A 27992-nucleotide genomic window follows, 5' to 3' on the forward strand; every position below is an offset into this window, starting at 1 on the left:
AAATGAAGCTTACAGAGTCCTGGGGATCTTAAGAAGGAGGCTTGATCTACACAGAACATTGGTCCATATTTAAGGAAGCACTTGTGCACACTCAATTTTAACAACTTCAGAGGAATCTATTTGAATATCGTAATCGAAGACAGTTTTTTATGATTCATGTGTTAACACACAATAGGCACTCTGTAAATATTTGTGCCCTCAGGGAATTGGATTTTGTAATTTTCCTACAGATCAGCTGTGTTGCTTTAGAAAATGCATTTTAAATAATCTCTAGTAATTCCCCTCAGCTTTTCCTATTCTTCACAGACAGCTAATGAGAGCCCATCGGTGTAGACCTGAATCGCTTCTCTTTTGCCAGGGATGGTTATAGTTCAGTGGTTCTGAAAGGGTGGCTTCTGGATCCACATCACCAGAACGTGTTGGAAATACAGTGTTTTCAGGCCCTGCCCCAGTCCTACTGAGTCAAATACTCTGGAGGTGGGACCAGCTGGCTGTGTGTTAACAAGCCTCCCACAGGATTCTGATGCAGTCAACCTGAAGAAGCCCTAGTCTAGCCAACTGGGCAAGTAGGGGCCTGAGTCCTAGGCCTTGGGTCTCCATCAGCAATAGCTATTTGAGCTTGGGCAGGTTGCCTCACCTCTCTGAGCCTCAGTTTCTGGCCCTGTGAGAGTGGGCACATGCAGACTTCCCTTTGGATATTGTTTTGCAAATGACATTTGACAACGTGTAAAAGCCCTCAGCTTGAGAGAGAGAGTGGGTGTGTGTTTTTCTTTCTTTAAACACAAAGCAGCATCCATTCTAACAGAACACAGAACACCAGATGCTTGGTTTAATGGGTTGCTCTTTCAGCCAGGTGATTTATCAAAGACTGATGTGTTATTTGTTGTTTAGAAAGCAGCTCACAACTCTGAAAATGTTCTCCACAAGTCTCGGCCACAAACAGAGCCCTGGTCTCCAGGCTCCAACAGCCACAAGGACTGCAAGAGGCAGAAACTGGTCTTCGATGACATGTGAGTAGGGGCTCTTGATCATGTGATGAGGAGCAAAATGGTTGAGGATAACATGGTTGAAGGGTCACATGCATCTCATGGCATTTCTGACACATACCTTGGTCAGTTAACTGTTGCCCTCTCAAAGGGGATTGGAGTTTAACTTTAAATTCACCCAAGTCCTGGTGGGATATTTTTTTCTTTTCTTTTCTTTTTTATTAAGGTGTTATTGATATACACTGTTATGAAAGTTTCACGTGACAAATAATGTGGTTACTACATTCACCCATATTATTGAGTCCCCCCCCATACTCCAGGCTTATTTCACTGAGCATAATACCCTCCAGCTCCATCCATGTTGTTGCAAATGGTATATTTGTTCCTTTCTTGTGGCTGAATAGTATTCCATTGTATATATGTACCACATCTTTTTTATCTATTCATCTACTGATGGACAGTTAGGTTGCTTCCATATCTTGGCTATTGTAAATAGTGCTGCAATAAACATAGGGTTGCATACGTCTTTTTAAATCTGAGAACTCTTGGTGGAATTTTTTAACACCTTGAACAACCCATGCTAACGGGGTTGCATCCCAGGATACCAGAAAGCCAAGGCAAATGGCATTAATGACTCTCACATCTCTAAGTACCTGTCCTGGAGTTGGTGGTAGTTGTATGCCACCAGAAAGAGAAGTAGTTTTGGTTTTGTATATTAGAAAACAGCCAAAGAATAATAGTGATTCACTCCCAAAAGCATTTTTCCTCTAAAATGCTATATTCTTTATAATAGTATAAATAATTCTCATACAAAAAAAAAAATTCTGTCATTCTTCACCCCTTCCTAGCACTGAGACCCAAGTATTACTTCCATTCCTGGCCTTAATTTAAAAGAGGACAAACAAGAGAAGAAAATGAATAAAAATAGCATCACGTAATGCTTTTGAATTTTGGGAAATGACAAAGGAGAAATGATAAAATGATACTGAAATTTATTTAGGCTTTTAGGGAAAAGGCTTGTCAGGGATCCGCCTGAAAGGCAAAAGATAAGGTTTCAAGAGTTTGGCTTCAATTCTGTTTCCCACTTTAACTGTTCACCGAGCACCCAGTACATGTCTGTGTGAGGCACAGCATTCAGCCCTGGGGTGGAACAGCATGCAGTGAGCAAGCCTGCCCTCTGTCTGCAGTCCACTGAGAGCACAGACTGCCAACACCACCTCCACCTGGGGTCAGAAAGCTGCAGGATGCCAACTCTTTCTGGGCCCCAGCTGCCGTATGTCCAGGGGCTCTCCTGAGGGCCAGTCGGCTGATGACTCCTAAGGGTGACCACCTGGAGAACTGGACTCCCTGTGCTGAAGTGATGCCTATTCCTCTCATTCTTTTCACCGACCCTAACTGCACCCGAAGTATAGACAAGGTCTCAGTGTTCCCCTTGTGGACACCCCTGAGAAATGAGAGTGCTAAGTTTTAATTCTTCAAGTTTTACTTGCCCTCCAACAAGGGCATTAGGGCACAGAATTTGGGGGTTGAAAGCCAAACCTACATTTTTTGTTTTGTTTATTGAACACATCCCAAGATAACTGGACTGGGGGCCCAGGAGGATGTGTTTTTCTCCTCTTCCCATGGCTGCTGCAGCCGCCCTCAGCCTGATCCCCACGGCCCTCCTGGCCCTCACCATCACCCCTTCTGCTCATCTCCTCCCTTATCCTAAACAGTGAGGGAGGTGGTAATTAATCCCCAGGGTTGGGGGCATGCAGTGGGAGTACAGTCAGCTGGCCAAACTACATATGTAATTAGGGTTTGCTGGTATAAATTTTTCATATGAACATTAACCATTTGTAAAAAACATTGAAAAAAATGATAACGTAGACATTTGCATTCAGAAGTCATCATCTAATGATCAAACACAATGTGCGTTTAGACACTGCGGTGCTCAAAACATCAAACATTTCCAGCAGGTGTTGTTAAGGGCATGATATTTAAACACACATACACGTATACACATACACGTATGAAGAATTAAAATGTGAGGAATTTTCCAATGTATGGACCAGAAAAGTAGGCCAGAAACAGCATCAACTACACTATCATACTCAGATCTGCAGTTTCTTGGACTATTTTAAAGACAAAATGTTTCTCAACCTGCTAGCGCTATGGTTAATCTAATTTTGCCACTATCTGTATCAACAAAGAGGCTGTTATCATTTGTTCTTCCCATTAGCAATGTGGATAATTTTTCTGACTGACAGCTACAATAAAACTGTTTCTCCTTTCATGGATATAGATAACAATAGAATTAAAAAAACACTCCACATACCCATCATATGGAGAGAGATGTCATGTTCCAATCTCCATGTGTCCCAATTGATTTGAAATCCATAACAGTAAAATAAACATGCAACTCAAACAGCCACCCAGCCACTGAGCTAAGGAGGCCGTGGTAAGTCTTCAAGATTGGAACACAAAAATACGCACCAGCTCTTCCTTGAAGCAATAAAAGTAAATGTCCCTTAGGAGATCACTGGGCTAGGAAGCCACCTGAAATGCTAATGTCTCCCTGGCTGATTCGGTATGTGCTGAGCACTTACTAAGCACCCGGTACAGTGGTAGGAGCTAGGCTATGTGATTAATTAATGCTCAGTTATTAATTCAGGGGAGAGGGAGGCACTTGGTGGCCTTCCCACGGGGGTTCCTGGGGACCACGCAACTTCAGCTTCCTGTGCCCCAACCCTCCGCTCTGCCTCATTGACTGGAGAGGACCTGGCTCCTGTCATTTTCCTTGACTTCTCACGGAAGGCGTTAATGAACAGTGAAATGACCAAAGAGAGAGCACAAATACAAGGGAAAAAAAATAGGGAAATGAGCACAGGAGTAATTTAGAGTCAATGACAACCCAGTTGTAGTGATCCAAAAAGTGACAGGTGCCACACCATCATTTAATTTCTAAAGTCACATCCTGTAGCTTAATAAAAAAAGGCGCTCCTCTCTCTGAGGTCACCCACACTTTCTAAGTGTGTAACCTTTTCATCTTAAACTCTTTCTCTCCATCGTCTCAGGGCTCCCCTCTCTCTGAGGTCACCTGCACTTTCTCTCTCAGTAACTTTAAATAAAACTTTTACTCTGCTTCAAAAAAAAAAGTAAACTCATCCTTTTGTATTACAAATACTCATTAATGGTTGAGTAAACGTGATTCAGACAACAGCTGAATCTAGTGGGCTCTCAATAACAAGTGTTGAATGAACCCCGCTGAATAGGGTAACATTCCTAGAGGGTACTGCCTGCATTTTTCTCCTTCTTTTTCTATGAATGCAAGGACTCTACATATAGGTAAATTTAAATTTGTGGGCTTCCACACCCCTTTTCCTATGTTACTTACCTGTTAAACAGGCACCAGTTTGTGCTTTCAGAATACAGATGGAACTGGACAGAATAAAATTCATCTTCAAAATGTGGTCCAGGTCAGCCTGTTCTGTGTAAATTGCAAGCTCAGATTGGTGTCAGGGGAACTGCACTCCCCCCTGACATTTAGCCAAGCAGGACATCCACTGCTTGACAGCCACAGTTTTAAGGTGACACCAGTGTGATTACTTTTGTTTAAAAAAAAAACTAAGAATTTATGTCAATGAGTGACAGCACTTGATTCAACTCAAAGCCTAGAAACCAGCCATATTAGTGTGAAGCCACGAGCTGTAAATGACTGAGTGTCATAACTAGTGATGGGGGAGCCCTGGGCCAGGAAAAATCAAGAGAACAAGTATAGTGTGAAGGCCTCTCTGCGCAGAAGTCCTGAACAGAGCTAAGTGGTGAAATGCTTGGCTGGGAAATCAAACCACCACCCATATTGCTGTGCTGGGAAGCCAGCAAACCCCAGAGTGCCAGGACCGCCTGCTACTCCCGTACTGCACGTGCTGTCTCTTGCCGATACTGCACACGGAGGAATCAGTCACAATTATCATATTCAGCAAAACCACCAAACGTCGCATCTGTGCCTGTGGCACCAAAAACAGGAGCCCAGCAACTTAAACCTCCCGACATTAAAACAAGACATCTGGCTGCACAGCACTGAAGGCCACAGCAGGTGTCATGTGGGTGGGGAAGAATGAGGGATTTGGCATTTGTGATGTAATTATGCTCAGCAGTCTCATGGCTAAAAGGATTTAGTTTTATAGAGGATGGGAAGATTCCTGAAAGTAAAAGGTAGGCTCTCTTGCAGCACAATTTAGTCAAAGGTCACCACTGACATCCTCAATGAGGTAATAGTGCATCCAGGCAAGGGCTTGTGCGGCCATTGTTCTTCTGAGGGTGCCCCCAGTCACTTCAGGCTGGACCCCACCTTTCCTGATAAACCATTAGGACCTTTGCATTCTCCACATGGAGTTTTTTCATTATGAAATCCCTGTCAATCAGCCAGGTCCTTACTGTGTTCTAACCAAAACAGAAATCAAAACAGGGACAGGGCCGAGGGGAGCAGGGAGGGAGCAAGGGGCAATGCCTTTCAGATCTCCCTGGCTGAAATATTAGCTCTCTGATCACTTTAAGGGTTTTGTAAAACGATTTTATTTTAAATGTCACACCCAGAGAAAAACAACAAACTGGCCATTTTCCTCTTAAGCAGAAATTCTCTTCTGTTGGACCAACAACAACCTGCTGCTCAGAGCCCGCAGAGTGCCAGCTCTCTTTTGCGTGTGGCCAGGGAGGCGTGGCCGCCTGTGGGGCCTTGGGCCTGTCAGAGACGCTGTCAGGAAGACACTTGTGCTCCGGAGAAAGAACCAGTTTCAGGGTCCCTGCGGTCCCAGCCAACATCCAGGTCATGGACACGGAGGCTGCCTCTGATTCCTCGCCCCACCGAACGCCATCTGTCTGCATCCTTCTGGAAGCACTCCTAAGGCCAACATGCGTGCCCGAGCCCCTCACTGAAGCGCCCTCTCCACAGTGCTCGCTCACTCAGCACAGCGCAAATATTTACAGGTCTCCCCCACTTTCCAAAAAGTTCGCCTTAAGCCACTTCACTTTGATGAAGGACCTACATTAGTAGAGTAGTAACAGCTTTCTTTGTGAAAGCAAAAATCCTCTTTCCATTTCTTTCGGTTAGCAAAGACAAGCACTAACGTAGGCATTTCCTTAAAGCCAAGGGGTTGGTGTAAGAGAACTTCCAGGAAGTGGGAGAAGCCCATGCTTAGCTCTTACACGATCTTCAAGAAGAAAGTACCTCTGGGCCCCAGCAGGCCCTGGGGCTTACCACACGGCAGGCTGACAGGGCCTCCCCTGAGGAGCTTGTTTGGGACGCAGTTGCCCGTGTCTGATTGGGATTTCAGTTTCCCTAAGAAAACTATCTAGATTTCTGCTGTGCCAAGGCAAGTATTTGTCCGAACACGTTGATCTCCCATGCCTGCCAGTTTTCACAAAACAGGCTGGCTCTGCTGAGGGGGCACTTCACAGAGGTAGGAATTACGGAAAGAAGTCTGCCAGCCCCGCCGCAGGAGGCCTTTCAGCTCGGTCCCAGCCTCCGTGGAGGACACACGGCTAGGCTGCCCTCGCACTGCTGTGCCGGGAGCTCGAGCCCTGCTGCTGCTCGAACTGAGGTCCGTGTTTATAGTGGGGGTGGCGGGAGGGCGAGGAGAATGAAAAAAAGATTCTGTTCGGACTGGTTTTGTCACAGAGCCGCTCTTACAGCAAAGCCAGGCGCTGCCAAGCTTCGGCTTTCCGACCACTCGAGCCCCATTTCTGAAGAGCCCAAGATACACAGAGCCGTGGCTGACGCTTAATTGAACTTTTACGAGGTTTGCTCATGGGTCCTCAGAAAATACCACCATGGTGAGAAGCAATGTGAAGAAGGTCATCATCTAAGTAAAAAACAAAAACTCTAGGCTTTTCATCTCAAAAAAAAAAAAAGGAAGATTAGATGAAAACCCTGTTTGAACGCTGAGATCATTAGATCTTACTGTAGTTCCTTTGCCGTGTAATGTTCTGTAATTGCTGCGATGCTGGCAATCATCTTGCCGTCCTGCCGCCTCGCACATCGCGGAGAGAGTATGGCCTGTGAGAGCGCCATCCGCCGAGCACTGGAGAGCGCTGGCCCTGGATGCCACCTGAGGGGGAAAAGGGCCCAGTCACCAGGCCGCCCGCAGAGGCTCAGTGTAGTGAGCCCTCCACTATATGCGAAGATGAGAACTCTAACTAATGTGTTTATAAGTGGCCTTTGGGTGGTACAATTTTTTCAGCATCTCAAGTTATTATGGAAGCTGCTGTGATGGTCAGAAAATTAGATGTGTCACTTATCCACACACTCTATTGTGCAGGTTAGTGACTCGGGCTCCACAGCAGTTTTAAAAATAATATTCAGATGCTGCAGATGAAAACAGCATTGATTAAGGAACCCCCATTAGGAATTAGGAGCCACTGCTATCCCTAAAGGTAACTTAGGACTGAGTAAAAACTACAGTGCCATAGCTTCTTACCAGGAGAATCCTTTCATGAAAACAAAAAGCATTAGAAATGATGATCTGTTAGTCACAAGGGCTATAAAACCAGGCAAGAAAAAAATGACCAAACTCATGTACTAGAGTGTAGAGCAGATAGTGATGTGGGGAATTTCAAGTTGCCATGGAGACATTCTCCGGCTCATCGGCTGCCATGCTGCACCCCACCAGAGGCCACCACTCTCTGCTAAGCTCAAAACTAATTCAGTGTTTTCAAGGGAATTCAGGGTGGGGAAGATCAAAGAGGTTTACAGCATGGTCCCTGCGGAAAAGGTACAGCCGCAAAGTTGCTCACTTGCAGTGACTAGCCCAGTACCACCAAGAGGTAATTAAGTGTCCGAAAGTGCAGTGTCAACAAGAAGTGGTATCTGAGATCAGGAAGGACAGAGATGAGCATGGACCAAAGTTACTGAGAAGGTTGCATGGTGTAAGAACTTGAGGGATGGGTAGCATTTGGCTCAGAGTATGCACTCAGTGAATGAGCAGACAGGAAAGTGTTCCAGGTTGGGGGAAGTGAGTGGGCAGAACTTCTCAGACAGCGACAGCTTGTTAATGAGACAGTAGGGAGACCACTCCTGGCTGTGGTCAAGGGCCACGGTAAGTAACTGATATGGTTAAGAAACTTAGGCAAGATTACTGGGGGCCTGAACTGAGATTTGATCTCATAGTCCCTGGAGATTGGTTTTTAGGTCTGTAAGGAGGATGGTGATGTCATGAAAACTGTGTTTACAAACATTGGCTAGGGGGTAAAGGTCAGGACCCATGAGAAGGGAACGACCCTAGAGGCCAGGGGCGCTGGAAGCTTACACATGGGTGGTGGATGTGCTCACTGAGAAAAGAATGTTGACAAGGAAGAGTTCATCGCATTTGATAATGGAGAGAAATTTTTAAACCTGAACTCCTCTCCTGAATAGGCTCTGGAAAGCCATCTGAAGCTCAGGAGTTAGATCTGGGTTTGGGTTAGAGGTAGGGTCTGGTCTTCCACTTTGGGGCATGCGGCAGAAAGACAAAAAATAATGCAGAGGGTTTTCAGAGCAGTGAAACTACCCTGTGTGGTACTGCAAGGGTGCACACATCATAGACATTTATCAAAACCCATTGGATGTGCACCAAGGATGAACCCCACCTGTCAGTTCTGCACTTGGGGGGAACAGGATGTGTCAACTCAGACTCACCCATGTACCACCCTGGGGAGGGATGCTGATACTAAGGGAGGTTGGTGACTTCATTTTGCTGTGAACCTAAAGCTGTTCTAAAAAATAGAGTAAGTCCCCAAAATAACAACAAGAAAAATGAATCTCCAGAGTTGAAATCAAAGACAGGCAGTCAGTGTGTGTTCAGAGGTCAGGATGTAGACAAAGAAGGGGAAATCACCTTGGAAAGACAACTAAAAACCCATTCACGTGCAAGAAGTGTGATCTAGATGATGAACTAGGGAAATAGCAGTAGGACCAGGGCCTTCCTGTGGAAGAAACCCCAGGCCCCACCCCCCAGTGAAGACCCGTCAAGGTGGACAGAAGGCTCCGGGCCTGAGCGGCGGGAAGCATGGGGAAGGACAATGGGCCAGACACAGGGCAGTGAATTGCACACATTAAGGAAATCCTGCAACTACGTTTCTTTTTAAGAAAAGTTAAATATTCTCAGGCTGTTAACCATAGTACTGGCAGTATTTTACAGGGAAGTGAGAGAAATCCAAGGTCCTTGTCTTGCTTCAGTGATTTGTGGCCCAAAACTATAATTATTTGCCATGATCCTTGTTTTTTTGTTTGATTGATTGATTAAAACCATCAAACTGAGGATAATAGCTTTGGATTGCAAAGTCATTGTCATAGTATGTGTGGTTTTTCTAAGCATTTTGACCTCGTGGGTAAAAGGGTGCTCTGATGACCTAATATTTGCAGTAAAGAAAAAAAAACCAGTAGAATCTGAAAGAAGACAGTTGAAAATAAGCCTGGAACAATGGGTCACACAGTCCATGAGCGGTACCACTGCTTACATCTTATCTCCCAGTCAGGGAGTCCTGGCTTATACTGGGTATTCATGAGTAGGTGACGTTTATTGATTGCATAAAGACCCACAATACAAAAAAAAATTATGCTGATGGTACCTCAAGTATGTAGATCTTTAAAAATCTGTCAGACTAAGCATTTAAAGGTACTGTCTGACAAGTAGCTTAGTGCAACTTGGGGTCATTACACACACTCAGTTCAGCCTCTGGATGAATTACCTTTGTCTCCCAGCAGAGTCCATGCTGGCCAGGGTTATTGTTTTAATAATGCACATGTCTTCTGTTAATGTTTACCAGCCAGCTAATCAGAACTCCAGAGAATACATGCCGCGTTTGCATTGTTACAAGGTAGACATCATTTCACAATTAACTTCATTACAGCTGGAATGTAATCAAGCAGCATTCCCTCTTTCCATTTTTCGCTGGGAAGCTTTAAAATAATTATAGAGATAGATCCATACAACTCTAGGTACCACTTATACATATAAATGACACTTATTTTCATAAGGATACATAAATATGCTCACCCATACATATCCATACAATTATTATGAGGTATTTTTACAATTTTACATTAAAAATGGATTGCTTTGTATAAATATAATGTAAGACAAGATTTTTCACTTGTTTTTTTAGCCATGCAGTACGAAATCTGATTCACAAATTAGGCACTGGGGAACCATGTTAAAAGCACTGTAAATGTGGACTAGCTGCATATATTGAGCACGTTTTGAATAACTAACTTAAGAGAAATATAATCGTGGTGTTTTTACATTGAGGCAATAATTTGAAAAGGCAAAAAAATACTTGATTCAATATTAAGCAGACTTTAAAATTGTGATTCAAGTTTGAGCAAAAGGAAGGAATGTTTTCAAAAGGTCTTGTACTTACACAATAATGACACTTAATCTCCTTTTCTCCGTGTAGGCCACGCAGTGCAGATTATTTTATGCAAGAAGCTAAGCGGATGAAGCATAAAGCAGATGCAATGGTAAGACTTTCTCTTTCCAGATACATTCTTCCAAATTAGGTTCGTACTGCTGCTTCATCACTGGGGCAACCGAGCTGGGGTAATTATAAAATCTATTACAAGGATGGCTGGGTCTCTTAAATGGAGAAATGTTTATATAATCAAGTGCTTATAGTCCAATAAATTATGACTTCAGCCAATAATGTCTGACTGGGAGAAAGCCCTGGATAAATGAATATTTCAATTTAGTTCTAAGGTTTGAATAGTAACTAGAGGCAATGGAGTCAGTGGGTAGTAGTATTTTTTTTCTTTAAAAATAAAATCTCTTTGCATTTTTCTCTCTTGTTAGTCTGGCCAACCCTTGGCTTGGTCTCAGGATTAAATCCCTGTGCAAAAAAAACTCATGTTCTTCATGTATATCAGCCAAAATGAATACTTCCTCTGAAACTGTACAATACAGAAGCTATTATACTGCACATAAGACCATAAAGTCACTATGATTTGATGTTTTCAAAAAATAACTTTTCTTACTTAGATAATCTCCTCTTTTGGAAAGCATGAAGCTTTCAGACAAGCAATAAAAAAGTCTGTTTTTTTCCTAAGAGGGATCTCAGGATTGCTCCATCTTAAGGTCTCACCAAAGGATCTCCTTCCTACCTGGTAATTCCAGTTCTGTCCCCATCCAGGTCCATAACTAAGATCAAGGGCTGGAGATGAATAAGGCCTTTTAAATGACCTTCAGAGTATCATTCCAGTGTTGAAGATGGTTAAACCATAACAGTACCCCTCTCCCAGTGCTACTGATGTTGGCCATCAGGCATTTATTTGTGTGAACACTGCACAGATACACTGGTGTACAGGGGAACTTACCCAGAGTATCAGAAAATAGAGAAGGGAAGTGTGTGGGACAGCTCTTGTCCTCACAATCCCACAGTCTGATGGAGAGTGCAGTGCCTTAAAGAAGTTAATGCATGGTCACTATTGGAGGAGAGCACCATTTTTTAAAGCAGAATGAAATTTTCTGCCTGTGTCTTCCAAGGATTACCAGGATTATTCATTCAGTGTCATCTTGTCCAGCCTGTCCTTTCCTATTGACACTCTGTTCCAGCCAGGCTGGTCCCCTGCCGGCCTCTGAGCACACCTCCCTCATGCCAGCCAGCAGCCCTTGGGCCTTTGCACCTGCAGGGCCTCACTCACACACACCTGCACAGCTGCTTGCTCTCACTCCTGCACACTCACATCTTCAGCATCCTCCCCAAATCCCACCAGATCTTCCTACTGTCATTTCTAGGTGTCCTCCGTGAGGCCTCCCCAGCCTCTTTGCAGCCCATTGCTTGCTCCCTTCCCACCATCTCTTTGGCACTGGACTCCTTGCTTTGCCTTGCATTAGTTAACCACAGACTGCCTTGCACTTTCAATGATCTTTTGGACACACATTTCTCTCTCCAAATGTGTTCTATGATCCTGGAAGGAGCTTTTGTGTATCAGGTGCTTCAGAAAACACTTGAATGAAATGCCTTCCTTAATCTGAAAGCACTGCTGAGATATTGCCATACAGCCTATTAGGATTATACACTGTTTAAAAATTTGATTTGCTAGTGAGGGAGAGTTTTGCTCTGCATCTCTCTTTCTGGGATATTACTACTTAGGAGAATTTTTTAGAGGCAAGACTTAGATTAGTAGAGTATTTGCATAATTCAGCTTTGATGGATGAATGAGCATTTTAAAACTAGGGAGATAATGTAATCCAAACTTACAGTATGTAATTAGCCATAGAGGGTAACAATATATGGAACCAGGAACTCAATGTGTAAGTTTAGATTCATGATAACCTAAGAAGATAAAGCTGATTCTTGGTTATCCTCACAGATACAGGGAAAGATTAACATAAACTTAGTCAATTTACAGATAATTCCCCCAAAATCGTTTTTTATCCATTTTCAGCTTCGTGTCCCATTTTAGCTAAAATGAGCCCGTACCTTGAGGTCTACATCCTCTCCCATCCTCTCCTCACTTTCACCCTTAAATCAGGTCCTAACTACTAACAAAATAATGAAAACACATGGTAAGAGGAAGGCCCGGAGATACAAATGTCACAAATAATACAAAAGATAATAACCAAGGCCTTAAGCCATCAAAGGAGGGATATATTACCAAAGAAGTATGAAAACTCTTATATGGGATCAGACCCAGCACCTTCCATGTATATTTAGCATAGGGTGGAGGGACCGGGAGTGATGCTGCCGAGCCTCAGGGGATCAGAAAGAGAGAAACAGAAATCAGAGCTGCCACGTTCCGAGCGATTCTGCCTCGCAGTGTTACGTGGATTTGTACAGCTCTGTATGTAACCACTCACCCATGTACCCTAAACCAGTAGCAATTTGTGGAAATGACTGGAGAAGAAAGTACCCTATTTCCTTCTTCTCTAGTCTCCAGTCTGGGATTTGGGAACCCAAGAGTCCAGTTTCTCAAATGAAGTGTAGAGACTATGTAACAATGCCATTTAAATAACTGTATTTAAGGAAGACCCTGTATTGACTCTGTTGACCAGGTGGAAAAGTTTGGAAAGGCTCTGAACTATGCTGAAGCAGCCTTGTCATTCATTGAGTGTGGCAACGCCATGGAGCAAGGTCCGATGGAGTCCAAATCTCCCTATACAATGTATTCAGAAACAGTAGAGCTCATCAGGTAAGCCCTGTATTTTCTTGCTACGGCTGACGGAATGGCATAGAGGAATATATGTAAATACTATGAACGCAGAAAAAAAAAAGAATGTCAGCCTGCACTATCAGCCTATCAAAAAGCAGTGTTCATCCTAAAAGTAAGAATGTAAGATTTTGCAAGGCGTTTTCATACACACTTTGTGAGCGCGGCAGGACGACTCTATAACCCGAGCTGCTGCAGAGAGGGAGCTGGTCTGAGTGAGATACGACAGGCCTTCTTCACCAGGCTGGGAAGCAGCACACTTTCCATGCATTTCTCCTCTGTGCTGTTTTTGTGGTTTTTATCTGATTCGGGTTAGTAGAATCGAAATCCTAAATCCATCAGTGAATGATTCAGAAGTATTTAATGAAAGGAAAAAAGATTCAGGGGGATTTTAGGAAGGGAAACCCCTCCTGTGATGTATCACCTCAGACGGTGCTGGCATTGTTCTGGCCTAAAACCTGGACATGAGCACCATTCCCCAACCTGAGTTAGGGCATGGAATGTGACCCGAAGCAGGGTTCCCAATGGGGGCACATCAGAGCACTGGGTGGAAGCTCTTGTCTGCCATGATAGAGACCTGGAAAGGTCCAGCCTTCATGTCTCTTTAATAAACCATTAAGGGAATTTCTTCCATTAACCCTACTGAGAACATTTGTCGTACAGTTTATGTTTTTAGCAAGTTCAGCTGCTTGAGATAATGTTTAGTACCCCTTATGTGAAATAGGTCTTCCCAAAACTAAGTTTAAGAGACTTTTCTAATTCCAGAATTCTCTTCAACCTATGATTAGATATTTTTATCATGTCCCAACATTCTAAATAGAAGGTTTAGTCACCTTAGGCTGCAAATGTTTTGGTCTGCAATGGTGCCAGGATACACCCTGGTTATTTTACACCACTCTTCCTCAGTATATAGAAACTATCCTCCCAACATCAGAGAACACATGATCGCCAAAAGCTCCTCTCAAGAATGTTTTGAAAGTCAACACCATTCAGCCACTTTTCTTACTAGAATATTCCTTCTCTACTGACACATTGGTGATTCCTTTATACTATTTTCTTATGTGGTACAGTATTTTGGGCAGTGTAGAAAAGAAATCACCCTAGTAAAACACTTTAAATTATTCTAAGAGATCCTACATTCTCATATTCCTTCCTCAGAATAAGAGGGACTCAGATACCCACAGGTAGGCAGAGAAGAAAATGGGTGAAACTGGATGGATACAAAGCAGTCAGGTATTCTAGAGTGTGTGTGCCTGGACCATAGTATATACTCAATAAACATTTAGGGAATGAACAAATACACATGTCACAGGGCCTTTGGTGAACTGCAGTATGCGTGGCCTGCTTAAGGACACTCAAATTTTAAAAAGCAAGCAAATAAACATGTCCAAACAACAATAAAAGCCTGATGCCAATCAAATATACTTAGAAGTGCTGATGGGCCACTGCACCTGAGTTGGGATTCTGCTTTGACCACTGGTGCAAGTAACCTTGCATGGACAGAGAACACAATCCATTTTCTAGATAATTTGGACAGAATAGAATCCCTTAAACTACTCAGAAGACTAAGACAGAAGGAGTTTTTCATACCTGAGTTAGAACATAGCATATTTTACCCCTTCAATCTGCATGTTGCCCTCCAATCTTTAGACTCCCCTCTCCCATGGAGAGACGGGCTGGGATCACTGGCAAGGGGGATGTCACCACAGCTGTCCAGCTCAGGAGGCACTCTTGTCCCCATAGGCAGGAGAATTCCTTTCCCTACCAAGATATATCAAGTGATTGGGGGACACTAGCAAGTAGAACACTGCCACTACAAATCAAAATGGCACCAAAAGGCTCTGAAAATTAAATTGTAATTGGAACCACAGCCCACAAAAGTAGTCTAGGACCGGCCTGCTAAATCCAAACAGGATGACTTCTTTTTAAAAGAACAGATTTAAATAGGACCCAGGGTCTCTCAAGACAGTAGCCAAAATGCCCAAGATACAACAGAAACTCACTTGTCCCACCAAGAAACGTGACAATCACAACTGGAATGTGAAAAGACAGTCAAATGACACCAATACCTGAGATGGATCAACTGTTGGAATTTTCTGACAAAGATGTCAAAGCAACCCTCATAAAAATGATTCAACTAATAATTACAAATTCTCTTGCAAGAAAAAAATAAAAAAATTACAGCAAAGAAATTGAAGTTATTTTTTAAAAAGCCAAATGGAAATTATAGAACTCAAAAAGATAACAGAAACAAAAATCTCACTGGATGAGCCCAATAGTAGAGTGGAGATGACAGAGTCTAGAATCAATGAATTTGAGAACAGAAAATAGAATTTACCTAATATGAACAACAGAGAAAAAAATAGACTGAAAAAAAAATGGATAGAGCTTCAAGCACAGGATCCAAAAGATCCAACGTGTATCATCAGAGTCCCAGGAGGAGAGGAAGGGGGGAAAGAAAGAGTATTTTAAGAAGTAATGGCTGAAACTTGCCAAATTTGGCAAAAGACATAAACCTACAGGTTCAAGAAGCTGAGAAAAACCCAAATAGAATAAACCCAAGGAAATGCATACCAAAACACATCATAACTACATTTCTGAAAATTAAAGACAAAGAAAAAAAGTCCTGAAAGCAACCAGCAAGAAATGACATATTTCCTGTAGGGGAGCTCCAGTTTCAATGACAGCAGACTTCTCATCTGAAACCAAAGCCAGAACAGAGTGGCATGATATATTTCAAGTGCCAAGAGAAAAACAATAAAAATTAAACCATGAATTCTAGATGCAGTAAGACTTCATTCTTCAGGAATGAAGAGGAAATGAAAATCTCATATTAAGAAAAACTAAAAGCTTTTGTTTCTACCAGACCCACCCTTAAAGATTAGGTAAAGGAAGTTTCTCAAACAAAGAAAATGGCAAATGAAGGGATCTTCTAGGAAGAAAGAAAGAACAATGGAAGAACATTGCAATAAACTATCTTCATGAGTTTTATAAATCATATTGATGATTGAAAAAAAAATTCTACCACCACCTGATACTCAAGACAATGTTATTCTAAACTGGGGAAAGAGAAAGATGGTGGCACGAGAAGTGTGGTGGAAATCTCCTCCCAAAACCACATATATTTTGAAAATACAGCAAATACAACTATTCCTAGAAGAGTGACCAGAAGTAAGAGGGCATCAGCCAGTCTACATCTCAGAGAAGTGAACATCTCACAGAAAGGATAAAGTAAAAAATCTGTGACCCAGCAGGACCTGAGCAAGCCCCCTACCCCAGCTCACCTGCAGGAGGAAAAGAATCAGAGCAGGGAGGGAATGGAAGCACAGGACTGCTAAATACCCAGCCCTAGAAATCTACCCCGGGAGTGCAGACCCACACTGCATGGTGCTCTGGAGATCAGAGGGGCTGAAAAGCAAAGTCTGAGACTAAGACTATGAACAGGTTCCCACAACCTGCTGCCCTGAGACAAAAGAAAAGCAGATGCTTTGAAAGACTTCTCAACAGTTAGAAGGCTGCCAAAGGGGCAAGGGTTTAGGAGAAGGAACAGGTGGACAAAATCATCCCGGCACACTCAGCTCAGCAGATTGGGAACTTTCAGGAGCTTCAGGCGCTCCATCCCCCTGGTTGGCAATGCAGCCCCAAGGTCCCCCACTGCAATAAGCAGCCTGCCACTCCTTCCTCCCTGCTGGCACCTGCACGCAAACCCACTGCCCACACCATTGCTGCAGACAGCCTGGAGGGCAGCCCTGCCTACAGCAACTACAGAGCTTAGTGCAGAGACTTCTCCCTGTGTGTGGCTAACCAGTCCAGACAGTGGAGACAGACTCTGTGACTGAGAAACACGAAAGGGCTTTTTCCTTGTGGCAGAACCCGCACTGCTCACATGCTACCCCTGCCATCGCATAGGCCATTCTGAGGGTGCCCAGCCCACAGCAGCTTAGGGGATCATCCGAGAGGCTGCTCCCTGTGTTAACCAGCAAGGACAGCGGAGACAGGCACTGCAATTGGCAAGCAAGAGGGGACTTTGTCCTCTGAGCTGACATCTGCACCACTCACCTGCAACCACCCCCATCGCTCCAGGACTATGAAAAAGCAGAAGAAACTTGTTCAATCCAAAATCCCTCAAACACCAGAAAGAGGGCATGATGAGACTGAAATATCCAATCTTCCTGAAAAAGAATTCAAAATAAAAGTCATAAGCATGCTAATAGAGCTACAGAAAAATACTCAAGAGCTAAGGGATGAATTCAGGAGGGAGATAACTAAAATGAAACAAGCAATGGAAGAATTTAAAAGCAGATTGGATGAGGTAGAAGAGACAGTAAATTGAATAGAAATCAGAGAACAGGAATACAGAGAAGCTGAGGCAGAGACAGAAAAAAGGATCTATAGTAATGAAAGAATATTAAGAGAACTGTGTGACCAATCCAAACAGAAGAATATTCACATTATAAGGGTACCAGAAGAAGAATAAGAGAGAAAATGGGATAGAAAGTGTCTTTGAAGAAATAATTACTGAAAACTTCCCTAATCTGGGGAAACAAATAGTCTCTCAGGCCATGGAATTCCACAGATCTCCCAACACAAGGGACCCAAGGAAGACAACACCAAGACATATAATAATTAAAATGGCAAATATCAAGGACAAGGACAGAGTACTAAAAGCAGCCAGAGAGAGGAAAATGATCACCTACAAAGGAAAACCCATCAGGCTATCATCAGACTTCTTGGCAGAAACCTTACAGGCCAGAAGGGAGTGGCATGATATACTTAATGCAATGCAACAGAAGGGCCTCGAGCCAAGAATACTCTCCCCAGCAAGATTATCATTTAAATTTGAGGCAGGAATTAAACAATTCCCAGATAAGTAAAAGTTGAGGGAATTTACCTCCCACAAACCACCTCTACAGTGTATTTTAAAGGGACTTCTCTAGATGGAAGTGTGCCTAAGGTTAAATCACAGTCACCAGAGAAAATAAAACCACAGCAAAGAAAGTAGACCAATTAAATTCTAACCAAATGCTAAATTAAATCAGCTACCCACAAAGTCAGTCAAGGGATGCAAATAGGATACCTAACATATAAAGAGAGGAGGAGGAAGAAAAAGAAGCAGGGGGAAGAATCTTCAGATTGTGTTTATAACAGCATAATAAATGTTAAGGTAGACTGCTAGCTAGGTAGTAAGGAAGCTGCCCGTGAACCTTTGGTAACCACGAATCCAAAGCCTGCAATGGCAATAAGTACATACCTATCGAGAACCACCCTAAATGTAAATGGACTGAATGCACCAGTGAAAAGATATGGAGTTACAGAGTGGATAAAAAACAAGACCCATCTATATGCTGCCTACAAGAGATTCACTTCAAACCCAAAGAAATACACAGACTAAAAGTGAAGGGATAGAAAAAGATATTTCATGCAAACAATAGGGAGAAAAAAGCAGGAGTTGCAGTACTTGTATCAGATAAAATAGACTTCAAAACAAAGAAAGTAACAAGAGACAAAGAAGGACATTATATACTGATAAAGGGATCAGTTCACCAAGAAGATATAACCATTATAATATCTATGCACCCAACATAGAATCATCCAAATATGTGCAACAAATATTAACAAAATTAAAGGAGGAAATAGAATGCAATGCATTCATTTTAGGAGACTTCAACACACCAGGCATGTCAAAGGACAGATCAACCAGACAGAAAATAAGTAAGGAGACAGAGGCACTGAACAACACACTAGAACAGATTTACCTAACAGACATCTATGGAACACACCACCCAAAAGCAGCAGGATACACATTCTTCTCAAGTGTACATGGAACATTTTCCAGAATAGATCACATACTAGGCCACAAAAAGAGCCTCAGTAAATTCAAAAAGATTGAAATTGTACCAACCAACTTCTCAGATCACAAAGGTATGAAACTAGAAATAAGTTGTACAAAGAAAACAAAAGGATCACAAACACATGGAGGCTCAACAACATGCTCCTAAATAATAAATGGATCAATGACCAAATTAAAACAGAGATCAAGCAATATATGGAGACAAATTAAAACAACAGCTCAACGCCCCAACTTCTGTGGGATGCAGTGAAGGCAGTTCTAAGAGGAAAGTATATAGCAATTCAGGCCTATTTAAAGAAGGAAGAACAATCCCAAATGAACAGTCTAAATTCACAATTATTGAAAGTGGAAAAAGAAGAACAAATGAGGCCCAAAATCAGTAGAAGGAGGGACATAATAAAGATCAGAGAAGAATAAAACAATAGAATCAATGAAACCCAAGAGCTGGTTCTTTGAGAAAATAAACAAAATAGATAAACCCCTAGCCACACTTATCAAAAAAAAAAGAGAATCTACACAGATAAACAGAATCAGAAATGAGAAAGGATAGAACACTACAGACACCACAGAAATACAAAGAATTATTAGAGAACACTATGAAAAATTATATGCTAACAAATTGGATAATCTAGAAGAAATGGACAACTTTCTAGAAAAATACAACCTTCCAAGACTGACCAAGGAAGAAAGAAAATCTGAACAGACCAATTACCACCAATGAAATGGAGTTTGTAATAAAAAAACTACCCAAGAACAAAATCTGCAGACCTGACAGCTTGACTGCAGAATTTTATCAGACATTTAGAAAAGACCTAATACCCATCCTCCTTAAAGTTCTCCAAAAAGTAGAAGAGAAGGGAATACTTCCAAACTCATTCTCTGAAGCCAGCATCACTCAAATACCAAAACCAGGCAAAGACACCACAAAAAAAAAATTACAGACCAATATCCCTGATGAACACAGATGCAAAAATAGTCAACAAAATATTAGCAAACCGAATTCAAAAATACATCAAGAGGATCATACACTATGATCAAGTGGGATTCATCTCAGGGATGCAAGGATGGTACAACATTCAAAAATCCATCAACATCATTCTCTACATCAATAAAAAGGACAAAAATCACATGATCATCTAAAAAGCATTTGATAAAATTCAACATCCATTCATGATAAAAACTCAGCAAAATGGGTATAGAGAGCAAGTACCTCAACATAATATAGGCAATATACAACAAACCCATAGCCAACATCATACTTAACAGTGTGAAGCTGAAAGCTTTTCCTCTAAGATTGGAACAGGACAAGAATGTCCATTCTCACCACTTTTATTCAACATAGTACTGGAGGTCCTAGCCACAGCAATCAGACAACACAAACAAATAAAAGGCATCCAGATTGGCTAGGAAAAAGTTAAACTGTCACTGTTTGCAGACAACATGACACCATTCATAAAAAACCCTAAAGAATCCACTCCAAAACTACTAGAACTAATACCTGAATTCAGCAAAGTTGCAGGATACAAAATTAATACACAGAAATCTGTTGCATTCCTAAACACTATGAACTAGGAGAAAGAGAAATCAGGAAAACAATTCCATTCACAATAGCATGAAAAAGAATAAAATACCTAGGAATAAACCTAACCAAGGAACTGAAAGAACTATACCCTGAAAACTACAGACACTCTTAAGAGAAATTAAAGAGGACACTAATAAATGGAAATTCATCCCATGCTCTTAGGTAGGAAGAATTAATATTGTTAAGATGGCCATCCTGCCTAAAACAATCTACAGATTCAATACAATCCCTATCAAAATACCAACAGCATTCTTTAACAAACTGGAACAAATAGTTCTAAAATTCATATGGAACCACAAAAGACCCTAAATAGCCAAAGCAATTCTGAGAAGGAAGAGTAAAGTGGGGGGGATTACACTCCACAACTTGAAGCTCTACTACAAAGCCACAGTAATCAAGACAATTTGGTACTGGCACAAGAGCAGACCCATAGACCAGTGGAACAAAATAAAGACCCCAGATATAAACCCACACATATATGGCCAATTAATATATGATAAAGGAGCCATGGACATACAATGGGGAAATGACATCCTCTTCAACAGCTGGTGTTGGCAAAACTGGACAGCTACATGTAAGAGAATGAAACTGGATTACTGTCTAACTCCATGCACAAAAGTAAACTTGAACTGAATCAAAGACCTGAATGTAAGTCATGAAACCATAAAACTCATAGAAGAAAACACAGGCAAAACTCTCTTGAATATAAACATGAACAACTTCTTCATGAACGTATCTCCATGGGCAAAGGAAACAAAAGCAAAAATGAACAAGTGGAACTTTATCAAACTAAAAAGCTTCTGTAAAGCGAAGGACACCATCAGTAGAAAAGGAATCCTACAGAATGGGAGAATATACTCATAAATGACATTATCTGATAAGGGGTTGCATCCAAAATATACAAAGAGCCCATGCACCTCAACAAATAAAAAGCAAATAATCCAATTAAAAAATGGGCAGAGGATCTGAACAGACACTTCTCCAAAGAAGAAATTCACATGGCCAACAGGTTTGTGAAAAGATGCTCCACATCACTAATCATCAGAGAAATGCAAATTAAAACCACAATGAGATATCACCACACACCAGTAAGGATCACCACCATCCAAAAGACAAACAACAACAAATTGTTGGTGAGGTTGTGGAGAAAGGGGAACCCTCCTACACTGCTGGTGGGAATGTAAATTAGTTCAACCATTGTGAAAAGCAGTATGGAGGTTCCTCAAAAACTAAAAATAGAAATACCATTTGACCCAGGAATTCCACTCCTAGGAATTTACCCTAATAATGCAGTTTTCCAGTCTCAAAAAGACATATGCACCCCTATGTTTATCGCAGCACTATTTACAATATCCAAGAAATGGAAGCAACCTAAGTGTCTGTCAGTAGGTGAATGGAAAAAGAAGACATTGTATACATACACAATGGAATATTATTCAACCATAAGAAGTAAACAAATCCTACCATTTGCAACAGCATGGATGGAGCTAGAGAGTATTATGCTCAGTAAATAAGCCAGGCAGAGAGAGACAAGTACCAAATGATTTCATTCATCTGTGGAGTATAAGAGCAAAGAAGAAAACTCAAGGAACAAAACAGCAGCAGACTCACAGAACCCAAGAATGGACTAACAGTTACCAAAGGGAAAGGGACTGTGGAGGGTGGGTGGGAAGGAAGAAATAAGGGAATTAAGGGGTATTATGATTAGCACACATAATAAAGGGGAGGCACAGGGAAGTAAAGCGCAGAGAAGCTTACTATGCTAATGGACAGTGACTTTAATGGGTATATGGTAGGGACTTAATAATAGGGGGAATGTAGTAACCACAATGTTGTTCATGTGAAATCTGAACATAAGATTGTATATCAATGATAACTGAATATAAATAAATAAAATAAACTGGGCAAAGTAAAGGGACCTAAATTGAAGTAAAATTTCCACACTTCACTCAAAAGTAGAAAATATTGATAGCAGTCAACTGTGGTAAGTCACATACGTAAATTGTAATACCCAGAGCAACCACTATAAAACTATGTGGATACACTCGAAACACTACAAATCTGCAAGTTGTAGAGATTGTATAATTAAAGTATCATTTCTTGAGCAATTTACAATAAGCCAGCCTATTACACCAAGAGCTTTGAAAATATGATCTCTATTAGTCCTTACAATGATGCTATGTGATAAGCAGTATTAGTCTTATTTTATAGGTAAAGAAGAGGAGGCTTAAAGGCATTAATTGCCTAAGCCCTTAAACTACTAAGTGACTGAACTGAGATTTGAACCCAAGACTCCCTGTCCATCCCACATACTACCTCAGCTTTCTCAGAGTCTACAAGTAACTTGGCATATAATTGGGAGGAAGGAATTGTCATAGGCCCCCTGATTCAGAGAAATAAGTGACATTAAGTGAAGACCATAAAAGATCGTAAAAGCCATTAGTTATACACCCAGGACACTTACACTGCTATCAGAGTAAGGGTTCCATAGCAATGAAAGAGGGGTAAATCCAAGCATTCATCTAAGTACAAAGAATGAAAATTTTTCTGGAGGTTGGTCTGGAATGATTGAACTTTACCTCCATCTTGCCAGCCACTTGGCCATAAATCAAAATTTGTGGAAATAGTTGTATCACCATATTCTTGGGTAATGCTTGAACTAATACCCCTCTGAACAATCCATAGCATTTGAACTTGTATTGTTAAAGAGCATAAAGTAGCTGGACAGTCATAAACATAGTTTTGTTCTAGTCATCCTAGTAATATAACACTTAGGGACAATGGGGCAGCATCAGCTAGCTTTTAAGAGAGCATTATCGGCAAGTTCTATGAAAAACTAAGTATTGAGCAGACAGAACTTCCACCATAGAAGATGTTCTGTTGTAAGAAAGCCTTTTTAAATTTTTTTCCTTGGTTTTTCTCTCTTTTCTTTGTTTTTCTTAGGTATGCTATGAGACTAAAAACCCACTCAGGCCCCAATGCCACACCGGAGGACAAGCAGCTGGCCGCATTATGGTGAGTGTGCCCATCAGCTTCACACAGCCTGCCCAGCCATGTGTACCATCAGGGGCTAAGGCACCTTGCCTGGTGCCTTCTAACATACAAACCCAAACGCAGTCTGGTGGTGGCCACGGAGAGCCCACACCATCTGCTGCTGCTGTACCAGGCATCAGGTGAATTTACAGTGACTGGAAATTGACAGGCCCATTACACAGGGATAATTTTTTGTGTGTGTGTTTTAAAATCAGATAGGTCAAATTTTAAAATTTGAACCTAACAATTGAATATCAGTTGTGCCAAATGTAATTTCTCTTATGTTTAACCCATTAGATGCAATCAGAATAATTCATCTGTCCCTTCACATGTGGCATTAGTATGACTGAATCAAGATGATGCATTAAAGTTCTAACACATTAAACTGAGAAGCAGGTCATTACCCTGTAATACTATGCACTTCTTTTAAAAGAATAACCAACATGTAATGGATTTTTTCCTGTATCTATGAGGATTAATATGATAATGATTATGTGATTATAATAATAGTAATTTTTTCCCATTACATTTCCTTGGGACACCTCATCTCACTCCCCCAAATGACAGGACACCTCTCTACTGATTCCTCCTGTGACAGGGATCCAAATTGTTTTGCTATCTGAAGGTTCATACTCCACTCTAGAATCTGATCTGCAAGGTAGAGAATCAAGTGTAATAAATAACAGCAATATGCACAGAAGAAAGGGTCTCGGGTAGTTTTGTGTCCTCCCATCATCTTAAGTTGTACCTGGTAGGTTGCTATTCTAGCGTGTCAGCCAAAGACCTGAGTTAGTAAATGATCATGAGGGAAAAACACCAAGGACAAGAGGGTATCTCAGAAAACGCTTTCTGTGCTTTTGCCAAACCTTACTTACATTTCATGTTAGGATTAATAAATTAACGATGACTAATCAATAGTATATAAAAGAATGCTAATGTGTAGATAATAAATATATAAAATAATAACTACTCTCAGCATGGTTTTTGTTTATAAAACACATTCATTTCTTTTACTTTATTTGAACTGCTGATAGTCTGGTAAAGCAGTTTGAAAGTGAAGGGAATAAAAACAGGTGGAAGGGCTATTCTTCCAGCAATCTGATGGGGCGGGAAGACCGGGAGTCAAGAGGGAATTGGGAGTGAGGTAGGCGGCTCTGCCCTGAAGCTCACCCAGACAGCAGTGAAAGCTCTGTGCTGGGCGGCCTCCCGCCTCTCGTGGGGAGAGGCTGCCCTCTAGCGGTGCAAGAAGAACATGCCAGCCCCGTGGCCCCAACAAAGAAGCGATGAAGCTAATACAAAATGACCTAGTAGTAAATGTGCTTACGGAGCAGCTCCTTGAGATTTTGAACTATGTGTATGTATTGAACAAAAGGAAGGTCAGACACTTATAGACATATATGTATAGAAATATTACATATATAAATCACCATGTTGTAAATATGTAGTGCCTTAGAACAACAGAAATGTTTTCAGTCTTGTTCGCAAAGACCACGCTCGTGTCGCCACAGCCCTTGTCTCTTTTTCTGCTGCAGTTACCGGTGCCTGGCTCTCCTGTACTGGCGGATGTTTCGACTCAAAAGGGACCACGCTGTAAAGTATTCAAAAGCACTTATCGACTATTTCAAGGTACTGTCTGGCTTTTGGACGACATTGTTCCTTGTATCCAGTTTTTTTCCTTGTCAAGGACATTTTCGAGGAGCCTGGTAGAGTCCATTGTTTTGGAGATAATACAGGAGCCCTCTGATATAAACACTCATTTTATAATCCGCCTTTATGGCATACCTGTGGTGTTCAGGGCTCAGAGGATGACCTTGAGAGCCCATCTCATTTATCCCCCTGCCTTGTGTCCAAGTATTTTTATGGTCCCAAGAGAAAGTGTTCTAGGAAATTCATTTTTATCGCTAACATAAATTCCTTGCATTCATTTAGAGCTTTTTCCTCTTAGCTATCTCCAGTAGCTAATTTAATTTTTAATAAAGGTGTTATCTTAAATGATAAGAAATGGCTTGTTAGAAATCAGAGGCACTAGGACAATAGCAATGTGTAAATATCAGGGGTAGCACTGAAAACTATGCTAACTTTTACCTGTCTCGGAATGAAATCATCTTCACTGGGAGAAGAGAAAAAAAGAGAACCTTCCCTGATGTACCGTAGTAACTGGGCCTGAAGTAATCATTCCTTTGAGATCTCATTTTCTATATGAACAAGACAGTACACCGCCTCTCCCTGCACCAGCCTTGTCAGCTACACACCATCGGGTTAGGTCCTTTAATCCCCAGCCTCCACTTAGAGGTTATCTCCGAGGATCAGGCTGTGCTGGGGTTCCCGTGGACCACACCCAGTGTGCCGTCTCCTTCCTGGTCACACACGTCAAGTAGCCAGGTGCTAAGCCAAGAAGATAACTGTCTTGGCCCAGTGACCATCACATGCCATGATGATAGAAACTGACAGTCATCCTGCCCCTTTACTTCAGGCACCTGAGGTCAAGATAAATAGTTTTCAAAAAGTTGGACTCTAAAACTTCATAAAGTTCTTTTTAACCAAAAGAAGCACTTTGTCTCTGGGACTCAGGCTGAGGCTGTGAGGTTCTTACCTCTGCAGGGAAAATCTGTGTCAACGACCTAAAGACCATTTTTCCTTAACAGTCCCATGCAGTTAATGTCCAAGAAAGCATGCATTGGGCTCTCAGAGAGAAAAATCTATCTGTACATTTACCAGCTTTCCTTGCTAAAGGCAAAACTTGTTTGACGTGCCTGATGCAAACATCTGGCTCATGCAACGTAACATCCTAAATCCTAGTATTCAGATAAATGAGAACTTTTGAATATATCTGTTAAGGAAATGCATTTTGATCCATTCTTTTAGAAATATTCAAGAGCAACTTCCTCTAAGAGAAATACTTTCAAGTTTCACAAGTTGAAACAATAGCACTGATGTCTCACATATTTCCAAGCATGGAAATGTATCTCAACAGTTTCTGCCAGTATGTCCTACATTAAATATAAGGTGTGCTAGAGTGTGGTAGATGGGCATGGGGGGACCTGCTCATTTTCCTTTTCAGACAAGTTAAGCTAATTTAACATTTTTAAAAAGCATACTGGTTTAGGATTTAACAGATCCTCAGAATTACAATCTAATTTAGTACATAGAATTTGGTGCATGGAAACCCAGGCCATGGGGTGCGCTCTTCATGTTAGCCACTGTGGAGCCTAGCAGGCAGTGCAGCTGCCCCTTGCTAGCTTCCAGAGAGGGAGCCGAGGGCCTATAATTGTAACTTCCCAGATCCAATTTCTATGAATCTGCATTTTTCTCTGTAATGTCTGCCATTACTTCTCTCAGGTCACCTGAGAACATCTTCCTGTTGGCTGTTTACACTTAAGCAGATGGTACTTACTCGTGATGTTTTTATTTTCCTACAGAATTCATCTAAAGCTGCCCAAGCCCCATCTCCATGGGGTGCCAGTGGAAAGTAAGTTCATTTTTTCCAAAGTAAAGTAGATAAATGAGACACTTGGTGTTAGGCAGTGTGCTACTCTGCTTACATGCCCTGAAGGATTGCCCGACCTCACCACTCTTGTTTCTCTACGCTCTCCCGCTCCAGGAGCACTGGAACCCCATCCCCCATGTCTCCCAACCCCTCCCCCACCAGCTCCGTGGGGTCTCAGGGGAGCCTCTCCAGCACCAACACCCTGTCCCCTTCAACCATTGTCAGCATCCCCCAGCGCATCCACCAGATGGCAGCCAATCACGTCAGCATCACCAATAGCATCCTTCACAGCTACGACTACTGGGAGATGGCAGACAACCTGGCCAAGGAGAACAGAGGTGTGTGCGCCTCGGGAGCATGTGCATGGTTTGACCCCAGCTCAGGGAAGCAGCCCAACCCCTGGGCATCATAGGGCAAGTTTTCATCATTTACCAAAGAAGGACTAACAGAAGCTTTCAGCTACTGGGTAAAACTTGTCCTGACCTCTCTCCATCTTCCATGCCTTTACCTGCCTATATCTTTACCGTGGAAGATGAATGACAGAGATAGAGACACTATGAAGATAAATGACAGCGATAGACGCAGAGATACAGACATCCACATTTTCCCCTCTAGGCAGTGAGCACCTTCAGGTTAAGGATATCATTTTATTCAGTTTAGTATTCCTAAGACCTGCTCACTACCTAGAACACAGTTGATGATAATTAATTTGCATGTTATTAGCCACTTACGTGATAGCTGCTTACAACTGAGAAGAGGGTTTTATTTGTAGCAATAAGCTCTATTTCTCTTTAAATATTGTTCATTTTTACTGATTATAAAAGGAATGCATATTTACTGTGGCTAAATTTATAAAGTACAGAAAACAATAGAGGAAAACATTTAAAATC

The 27992-nt window shown here is 41.8% G+C and overlaps 1 protein-coding gene across 4 annotated transcripts in view; it reads left to right on the plus strand.

Annotated features, from left to right (window-relative positions):
* The window catches only part of AFF3 (ALF transcription elongation factor 3), a 507786-nt gene that overhangs the window by 468383 nt on the left and 11411 nt on the right, over positions 1-27992 (plus strand). For all 4 annotated transcript variants that reach the window (XM_036879973.2, XM_057496944.1, XM_036879974.2 and 1 more), the window contains 7 exons: positions 892-1010; positions 10401-10464; positions 12995-13131; positions 23526-23597; positions 25148-25241; positions 27035-27084; positions 27217-27440. In XM_036879973.2, the coding sequence (XP_036735868.2) occupies positions 892-1010; positions 10401-10464; positions 12995-13131; positions 23526-23597; positions 25148-25241; positions 27035-27084; positions 27217-27440 (760 nt within the window). The remainder of the gene's footprint in view (positions 1-891; positions 1011-10400; positions 10465-12994; positions 13132-23525; positions 23598-25147; positions 25242-27034; positions 27085-27216; positions 27441-27992) is intronic.

The sequence above is a fragment of the Manis pentadactyla genome, chromosome 2 (genome assembly GCF_030020395.1).
Source record: "Manis pentadactyla isolate mManPen7 chromosome 2, mManPen7.hap1, whole genome shotgun sequence".
Taxonomy (NCBI): domain Eukaryota; kingdom Metazoa; phylum Chordata; class Mammalia; order Pholidota; family Manidae; genus Manis; species Manis pentadactyla.